The 9566-nt window shown below is 51.8% G+C and overlaps 2 protein-coding genes across 2 annotated transcripts in view; both read left to right on the top strand.

The window, feature by feature from the left end:
- The window catches only part of Klk12 (kallikrein related peptidase 12), a 3544-nt gene extending 748 nt beyond the window's left edge, over positions 1 to 2796 (top strand). The window contains 4 exon segments of the mRNA XM_036200110.1: positions 156 to 219; positions 221 to 413; positions 1294 to 1427; positions 2641 to 2796. Of these exon segments, the coding sequence (XP_036056003.1) occupies positions 156 to 219; positions 221 to 413; positions 1294 to 1427; positions 2641 to 2796 (547 nt within the window).
- Positions 2797 to 4021: 1225 nt separating this feature from the next.
- On the top strand, positions 4022 to 8657 carry Klk11 (kallikrein related peptidase 11). The gene is made up of 6 exons (XM_036175773.1): positions 4022 to 4214; positions 5948 to 6022; positions 6341 to 6497; positions 6955 to 7220; positions 7704 to 7840; positions 8188 to 8657. Exons 1-6 carry the CDS (start codon positions 4163 to 4165, stop codon positions 8338 to 8340), a joined length of 840 nt encoding a protein of 279 aa, XP_036031666.1. The 5' UTR covers positions 4022 to 4162; the 3' UTR covers positions 8341 to 8657.
- Positions 8658 to 9566: the final 909 nt, after the last annotated feature.

The following is a 9566-nucleotide window of genomic DNA, read 5'->3' as shown; positions in this document are numbered from 1 at the left end:
ATAGCAGAAGACATCCCTGCCCCATGACATCTGCCGTCAAAGAGGCCATAGTAGAAGACTAACCCAACATGCGTAGTTGATGGGAAGCAGAGACCCAGAGGCTGAGAGAGAGGTAAATGGCCCATCTGCCACCCACTGACCAACTGCACCCCCAGGTATGTGGTACGCCTTGGGGAGCACAGCCTCACCAAGCTGGACTGGACAGAACAATTGAGGGCTCACCACCTTCTCCATGACACATCCCAGCTACCAGGGTGCCCATCGGAACCATGAGCATGATCTTCGACTCCTGCGGCTGGGCAGACCTATCCGCCTGACCCATGCTGTCCGACCGCTAGCCCTGCCAACTTCCTGTGCACCAATGGGGACCAGGTGTCATATTTCAGGATGGGGTACCACAAACAAGCCATGGGGTAAGAAGGTCCTGAGGTTGGGGGTAAGGAATGTAGAGTAAGAGGTCAAGTCATCTACTTTAGAGAGAGCACGGGTATGGGGTTAAACATCAGGGTCAAGGGTCATGGTACAATAGGTCTTTAGAATCACAGAGATTAAGGGATTGAGTATGGAGTCAGAAGCCAGGGGTCAGAGTTGTGATCAGGGGTCATCAGGGCATCTGATTCATGGGCTCAGGTGTTAGAGGTCATTACAGAGCTGGTATTGCTGGGCCTCTAATGCTAGGTACTGTCCAGAAAGTTCAAGGTCAGCCTCTGTTACAGAATAAGAGCCTGTCTCAAAATAAAAAGTAAAAATGTCTGTAGATGTGGCTCAATGGTAGAGTCCTTAGGTCCTAGATTCCATCTCTACTAGGGATGGGAAGCTGAGGTCACTGGATCACAATCTAGTCAGAATCTTTCTCATGTCATATTTGGAAGTCATAGGGTTTGGGCCAGGGTTTCTGTGGTGTGGAATTTGGGGTCCAATGACCTGAAATCAGAAGACTTTTTTTTTTTTTTTTTTTTTTTTTTTTTTTTAGTTAAGATGAAGTAAGTGAACATTTGAACGATGTGGAACTGAGGTCTGATGTTAAAGTGAGACCAAGGCCATGGCTTCAGGAGATGGAAGACAGGAAGTGAGGCTAGGATCAAGAGCTAATGAGGTCAAAGGTCAAAGGACCAGGCTGATGGCCTGGGGACAAGGGTGACTATGGGACTGAGTCACGAAACTGAGAATATGTAGGGTTGCAGTGAAGTTGAGTGGAGGGGTATAAATTTGGATGAAATGTCCTTAGGAAGAAATGTAGCCCCAAAGTAGGGATCTCAGAGGGTCTACCTTACCCATCATCTCCATCACCAGAACCATTCCCAGACCGGCTCCAATGCCTCAACCTCTCCATCGTCTCCAATGGCACGTGCCAAGCCGTGTTCCCTGGAAGAGTGACAGAGAATATGGTGTGTGCAGGTGGTGAAGCCGGGAAGGATGCCTGCCAGGTGAATCAACTCAGGGTGGTGAGGACCATGGGGGACAGAAGGCAGGCGCTGGAGGAAAGAAAGGAAGAAAGCTTTCAGAGGGGTAGGGCTGGACAGGGACACTGAGGCAGGCTGGGGGCGGGGTAAGGGGTTATTAGAGTTCTTAATGCTGTGAATGGACACAGAGAGGCAACAGCATGGCAGAGGCTCTGAGGAGTGTTCAGGCAGAGACAGAGAGCATGATGGGACCTGAAGAGGAATCAGAATCCACATGGAAAAGAAGAGGGTGTTCTTTATATTCTTTTCTGAGAGTGGGGAAGGTTTCACAGCCATCCCCTGCAGCCAGGCTCTCTGGTTCCCAGGCAGGAGGCAGCAGAGGGGTGGGGAGGACAGCACATATATGGCCACCAATACTCACTTGGACACAAACTCACCTCCCAGGTGAGGGCTCCTGGCACCTGGAGCTATGTTAGCTAGGGACTGGAAGACAGGGCCTTCATAGAATGCCTGTTGGTGTCTGTGAGAGGGGCAAGAGGAGGCTTGCTGCCTTGAGCCACAGCTAGATTCTGACCTCACACTCTCCAGAAGTGAGGAAAAGTAGGAAAAGCCCCAGACCTGGGAGGTGGGAAGTGAAGGAACTGGGTGGAGAGATGGGACTAGAAAGGAGGGGAATTCAGTCAAAGGGGGGAAGAGACAGGGGGTAGGGGAGGATCCCAGAATGGAGGACCAGGAGGGAAGGGAAGGAGGAACAGGAGGCTGAAAAGAGGGAGGGAAAAACAGGCAAGCAGTGGAGGGCAGAGAACGAGCCAGGATGGAATATTTCAGGGTCCCCTTCCTGGCACTCCTAAGGCTTCCTCACATTATCAATCAGCTGGGGCTACCCCACATTAAGAGAAAGAGGGATTGGGTAAAGAAGGTCACAAGACCAGCTGTGTCAGCGTGTGGTATGATGCTCTTGGACACCTTAGAGGAGGCCACTGTATCATAGCTCCCAGAGAGCAACAAAACCCCTCAGAGTACTCTCTACTCTCATAGTCCAGCCCTCCTCTCTTGGGGTTGGGCATAGAAGATAGCATTCTCTTCACTCATTGGCCAAAACCAGTCAGGGTGGCATCTTCTTTCCTATTGGCTAGCTGTTTTCCTATTGGCTTCCTGTGAGTTGGCTGTGCTCTCATCTCCCAGGACCTGGCTAGGAGCCACTCTCTTTAAGTTAGCTGTCTCTTCTGTCTTCTAGGGTGACTCAGGAGGCCCCCTGGTGTGTGGAGGAGTTCTTCAAGGTCTAGTTTCCTGGGGATCTGTTGGGCCTTGCGGACAAAAGGGCATTCCAGGGGTCTATACAAAGATATGCAAATATGTGGGCTGGATTAGAACAGTCATCAAGAACAACTAATTGGCTTCCCCTGTCTCCATATGGTTCTGCTTAGGGGCCTTTCTGACCCTCGAAGCACCAATGTCTCCTCCCTCACCATTCCAAGATCCTACCCTTGCTGGTGCAGGAAACCTCTTGAAACCTCAACGGTGTAAAGGGGACTGTGAAACTCTGGAATAAACATTATACAACCAAGGGAATGGGCTGCATCTGTCTGTTTAATGTACAGTTTAAGCTTGGAGGAAACCAGAAAGGGTGAGCGTTTTTTGCTGGACTTGGTTGCATACATAGGTCTGTGCTCTTGGTACTCAGGAGAAAGGTAAAGAGGATCGGGAGCTCAAGATCATCCTGGAATACACAGTGAGTTTGAGGTAATTCTGGGCTTCATGAGACCTTCCTTATCTCAAAAACAAACAGGCCAGGCATGGTGGTGGAAGTCTTTAGCCTCCACACTTGGCAGGCTGCTCTCTGATTTTGAGGCCAGACTGGTCTACTGAGTGAGTTCTAGGCCAGCCAGAGCTACATAGTGAGACTCTGTTTCAAAAATCAAAGCTTTTGGTCTCAATATTTAAATTATTATTATCTCTCTCTTATGGTTATGGGTGTTTTCCTGCACGCATATCTGTGCACCACATGTATGCCTGGTACCCACTGAAGCCAGAAGAGGACGTTGGGTCCCCTGGGACTGAAGTTACACATGATTATGAGCCACTGTGTGAGTGCTGGGAATTGAACCAATATTCTCTAGGAAAAGCAACCAGTGCTGTTAACCACTGAACCATTTCTCCAGCCCCTGCTTCCGGCTTTCTAATAAACTGGATATAAATGACTGGAATGGGGCTGGTGTGTTACACCTGACTACACCACATCTTTCATATGTTCTGTTTGAGATGGGATGCCAGTCTGTTTTATTATGTCAGAGATGGTCCAGGGTGACTCTGGGGACAAAACAACTCAGTGTCACAAGGCTATGCCTGCCCATAGGTCCTGTCTCCACATTCTCTTCAGAAGACAAAAAAAGAAGGCCTTACTCAAAAATGCCTAAGAGGGGACCTGGTGTGTTGACCCAGAAGCACAGGGATGGCCTTTCCCAGCATCCTCCTGGTATTTCATCCCCCACTCCACCCCAAGGCAGGGCTGGCACCCCCATGTCACAGATTAGGGAACTGAACTTCCTTGGGGTGGAGTCGCCCGTCCCACGTCACCTGGATAGGAAGAGGCAGAGCCCGTAGGGTTTGAGGCCACGGTTGGCTGCCGGCAGAGCCTGGGCCTACTCCGCCTTGTCCCACATCTGGTTAGGGGAGAGAGGAGAGGAAGGCCCGGGGAAGGAAGATCTGAATGAAAACATAAGCTGGGAGAAGAGAGGCTTCGAACCTGGGGCTATCCGATGAGGAGGCCCAGGAGGCTGAAGAGTGACTGGAAATTATCTACAGTACCCAGTAAGTGCTGGAGGCCTGGGTAGAGGAGGCTTGGGAGAGGAGGGAAGGGTCAGCAGAGAATGGAGGCCCACACAGGAGCCCCGGGGCCCCTGGCACACCTGCTGAGGTTTCTTTCTCCTTTCTTAAGCCATGGCTCTCACAGGCCCTGACCTGCCTCCCCCACCATCCTTCCTGTCCTGCTCCTTCATCTAGCAAGCTGCCCCACCTCTGTGACGCCCCAGATTCCCCCCTCTTCTCTTTGGAAAGGAGAAGAGAGGGTCCAAAGGAGGACAAGAGCCCACTAGGCCCAGGCTCTGAGGAGGGAGAGGCCCATAGGAGGAGAGGCAGAGATGGGGGCCTTAAAGAGGAGACAGAGACAGGCAGAGGGAGGCCTAGGAAGGGATGATACAGGACAAAGAGCCGAGACAAGAGGAGACAAGGATCCAAAGACATGCAGGGGCAGAAACCTAGTGGCAGGGAGACCAAAATCACACACAATTCTATAGGATGGGAGAGACGGGGTGGGAGGGCTCCGAAACCTGCTGGAAAAGTAGAAGTGGCCACAGGGGAGAGAGGGGCTTGGAGAGGTGACAATCTGTCTCCCAGATCCCCAGGCTGCCTTGGGAGGGCACCCTCACACCCCTCCCCCAGGGTGATAAAGCAGGGCTAGAAGCCCAGTCATCCCAGGCCCGCCTGGGGCCAACCCCTTGCCTGCCTGCCTGCTTGCCTGCCTGCCTGGTGCTCAGACCCAGCCTGCTGCAGCTGCCACCACTGGGCTCTTTAGAGCCCCAGAGACCATTAGTGAGTCCAGGAGGGGAGGGGGGGTCCCCCCAACCCCCACCATTCCAGGAGACTGCTGTCCTAGGAATGCCCTCCCAGCATACATTTCTCCCTCCGATCTGTCCTTGGAGGATAGGAAGGTACTTGAGACCACGCTCTGCATCTCTTTGTATCTCTCACTTTCAAACTGCTGCCCCCAAACCCAGTGACCTTTGTCCCTAGTTTAGGTGGCTAAGTCCTGCCCTTCTCTCCCACCCCCGCCCGCAAGGGCAGCTGTAGGCACGGGCTGTCTCTAGGCCAACTCCACCCAGCCCTGTCCATCACAGGGGTTCAGCAAAGTGGAGGGAGGGACTTCACCGGTTGCTGAAAGACCCCACAGGCCCCTATTATTGCTGTTGGAACAAGAAAAATGAGGCCCTTACCCAGTAGGTAACCCCTTCTCTTTGTCCCCATCACTTGGAGTTCTCAGGGGAGTGAGAAGGAAAATGTTCTCTAAGATTTCCCCAGGGGGCTTCCTCCTCCACCGGCAGCTTAAAACCAGTGAGCACGCCACCACTGCAGACAGGGTGATGCCTTTAATCCCAGCACTCTGGAGGCAGAGGCAAGTGGAACTCTGTGAGTTCGAGGCCAGCCTGGTCTACAGAGTGAGTTCCAGGAAAGGCACAAAACTACACAGAGAAACGCTGTCTCGAAAAACCAACCAACCAACCAACCAAACAAACAAACAAAAAACCAGTGAGCACAAGAGCCTTGTCCAACAAAGCCCCTCCCGGCAGCTTTGCCCTTCAACACCCAGAAGCATAAGATTCTTCTTAAAGGCTTGGGGGTTGGTGTGAGAATCAGGGGGCTCCCTTAGGAGAAGGAGGCAGGTAGTCAGGGAAGCGGGGAGCCGCGGCAGGTGAGGGTGAGAAGAAAACCACAGGCCGGTCTTCCAATCTCCTCTTAAAGTGATTAGGCCTTCCTCCTTGTCCCAGGGGAACCTGGAGCCCGTCCTGCTCTCCTCCAGGCCATGATGATTCTGCGACTCATCGCACTTGCTCTGGTGACAGGTACAGTGGGGCTTCGAGGAACGTGGGGCCTGCCTCTTCTGTTTCCAAGTCCCCTCCCCTACAGCCCAGGTGCTACCTGCTTGGAGATACTGAGATGGACTTAGCTATGCCAGGCATGGTCAAGTGGGTCTCAGAGGAGGAAGAGGGGAGCTGGGTCACTTCAAAAGCTGAGGACAGCCTCTGATGATCTGGAAGTACAGTCTTATGCCAGTGCATGCCAGCTGAGAATGAGAACACTTTTGCTCTCCTCACCTCATTAGGGTCCCTCTACCAGCCTACCTCCTCTTACGCTTACACCTCATCTTTTACCCTGTTCAGGGCACGTAGGGGGAGAGACAAGGATCATCAAGGGTTACGAGTGCGCCCCTCATTCCCAGCCGTGGCAGGTGGCCCTCTTTCAGAAGACACGACTTCTCTGTGGGGCAACCCTCATCGCCCCCAAATGGCTCCTGACTGCAGCCCACTGCCGCAAGCCGTGGGTGCGGGGGCTGGGGCGGGGCTGGGAGGGGGTTGGAGATGGAGAGATGGATGGAGGGGCTGGGGCTAGAGAGAACATTGAGGGGTAGCAGAAGTGGGTGGAGGGATTGGGGATGGTGTGGCATTAGCATGGATGATGGAGTGTGATCAAGACTGGAGAGGGAAAGGTAGTATTAGTGTGTATGACGGGAATTTAGTTGGGAATGAAGATGGAGGGATGGGAGATGGAGTGGTGTTTGTTTGTACAATGAAGATGTAGTTGGGTTGATGATAGAGGGATAAAGTGGCCTTAATGTGGGTGATGGTAGTCTAGTCAGGATGAGGATGGAGGGGTGAGTGATGCTGGAAGTGGGGTGGGGCTGGGTGTTCACAAGGTACCATTCATCATCTCTCCCTCCCGACCCCTGCCCTGTCCCCCTACCTTTCCACCTCTGACCACATCTCTCCCACCTCAGCCGTTACGTGATCCTCCTTGGGGAGCACAATCTGGAGAAGACAGATGGCTATGAGCAGAAGCGGATGGCCACTGAGTCCTTCCCCCACCCTGGTTTCAACAACAGCCTCCCCAACAAAGACCACCGGAATGACATCATGCTGGTGAAGATGTCCTCTCCCGCCATCATTACCCGAGCTGTGCGCCCACTCACCCTGTCCTCACGCTGCGTCACTGCGGGCACCAGCTGCCTCATTTCCGGATGGGGCACTACGTCCAGCCCCCAGTGTAGGGTTCCCAAGGGAAATGTGATCAGGGTGGAATATGGGATTTGGGGAATGGAGACCAGATGAATCTTCAGAGATGAAGATCAGAGTCACTCAAGAGGCATGGTTACCTTAGGCTGTCAAGAGGGACGAGCTGAAAGGGAGATGGAGAATTCTGGGAGACTCACTTTGGGGCCTCAAAAGTGAGGCAGGTGTGATTCCCAAATCTGTAACTTTCTAGTTGTGGGATGTAAGGCAGATGGCTTTACCTCTCTGAACTTTGGTTTTCTGTGTAAAAAGAATAATTATACTCACCTATCACAGCGGGGTTGGAGACAATGCATAGGGAGCCAGCAGTATGGAGAATTTACTCACAGCATTGCTGTTGCTATAGTTACAGGCATAGAGATGGGTGAGGGCAAGGACTGTCCCAGGGGTTGGCTGCTCTGGTGAGGCTGGAGAATCAGGTGGTCATGGCTCACACCCTCCACTGCTGTCCCCACAGTGCGCCTGCCTCATTCCTTGCGGTGTGCCAATGTCTCCATCATCGAACACAAGGAGTGTGAGAGCGCCTACCCAGGCAACATCACAGAAACCATGCTGTGTGCCAGTGTTCGGAAAGAGGGCAAGGACTCCTGCCAGGTCAGCAGGCCAGATCTCTAGCCACGTACTCATTCCCAACCTCAACCACATCTTTACTGACACCCCCAGCCCTAACCCCAGCCATCTCCAACCCCAGCTGCTATTTCTGACGTCCACACAACCCATCTTCCCGTGCTTAGCCCTGTGTCTAACTCCAGCCACCCGTGACGTGCCTCTGGACTCTAATCCTATGTATTCTCACCCAGAATCCCAATTTCATCTCCCAACCTCTCACTAGTCCCACTGTCAAATTCTTCCTTGGCCTGCTTCCCACCTCCACCACTATCCTCACTCCCATCACAAGCCCCCGACTTGACTCTAACTGATGGTGTCTCCTCTCATGCCAGGGTGACTCTGGAGGCCCTCTGGTCTGTAACAGATCTCTACAAGGCATCATCTCCTGGGGTCAGGACCCATGTGCGGTCACCAGAAAACCTGGTGTCTATACAAAAGTCTGCAAATATATTGACTGGATCTACGAGATTATGAGAAACAACTAGAGGGGATGTGCTTGTCAGCACCCAACCCCTCCAACCTCTTCTTAATGCTTTGACTTCTGTTCATTCTCCCCTAAGAGTCCTTCAGCTGAGACCCTTGCATGCACTCTCTCCAACCCACCATGGATATAGTATAGGGGATGCTCTGACCTAATGATCAACTTGGGGTGTAGAATGAATCCTGGCTTGACCTGAGTTGTGACTCTGGACATGATCATCACTGGCTTTGTTTGGTTTGGTTTTTGTTGTTTTGTCTCTGGCCCTGAAGGCAGTCTGTGGCATATTCTGGGGTTTCAATAAATATTTGTTAAATGATAAAATGGTTCTAATTCAGTGTCAACTGCATTCAAATCCTGATCTAGAGGGCTTTTAAATGATGTGTGTGTATTGAGTCTTTGCCTGTAAGTATGTATGTGCACCACATGCCTGCTTAGTGTCTGAAGAGTCCAGAAGAGGGCATCAGATGTCCTGGCAACTGTATGGGTGCTGGGAGCCAAAGCCAGGTCCTCGGCAAGAACAGAAAGTCCTCTGAACTGCTGAGTCGTCTCTTCAGCCCCCCACAGCGTTTAAATGTTACTAACCAACTAAAAGCTCACAACCTCCGGGGAGACTGGTCCTCTTTTCCTACCCATTTTCCAGACATGAAAGTGGGCACAGACAGATGACTGCATTTGCTCACAGCCATACAGCTGAGAGGTGGAAGTTGGGGGATTTAAAAGCCCAGCAACAGGCTTAGCTATCAAAGCAATGCCACATTACAGCTCAGTTCATTTTCTTTTTATATTACTTTTTTTTTTTTTTTTTTACATTTATTCATTCATTTAGCAGGGGTGCTCATGCCATGGCACACATGTGAAAGTGTGCAAATTGCAGGACCCTTCCACCATGTAGGGTCCCAGGATCAAACACTGGTTGTCAGGCTTGGCAGCAAGCACCTTTACCCACCAAGCCATCTTACAGGCTGGCCAGAAAGAACTCAGTTCAGCTCCTTCCCGGCACTCGGTTCATCTCCCTGCAGGAAAAACTGCACATGAAAAAGTGTAATAAGAGTGAGTGCATCTGAATCATGGAGTAAGATGTAGTAAAGAAGACTGCCGCCATTTCCAAACATTTCGGGTCACTGAGGTCAGTACTGAGTGGTATCATACCTGCTAGTCAAAATGAAATCAGAGGACAAGAAAGCATGCTTCAAGTGGCATATTTTGAATGCTCTGTGTGGCTGGTGGCTG

This window comes from Onychomys torridus, chromosome 1, assembly GCF_903995425.1.
Source record: "Onychomys torridus chromosome 1, mOncTor1.1, whole genome shotgun sequence".
In the NCBI taxonomy this organism is placed as follows: domain Eukaryota; kingdom Metazoa; phylum Chordata; class Mammalia; order Rodentia; family Cricetidae; genus Onychomys; species Onychomys torridus.
The sequence above is the reverse complement of the archived record's forward strand: the minus strand, read 5'-3'. Positions and strand labels throughout refer to the sequence as shown.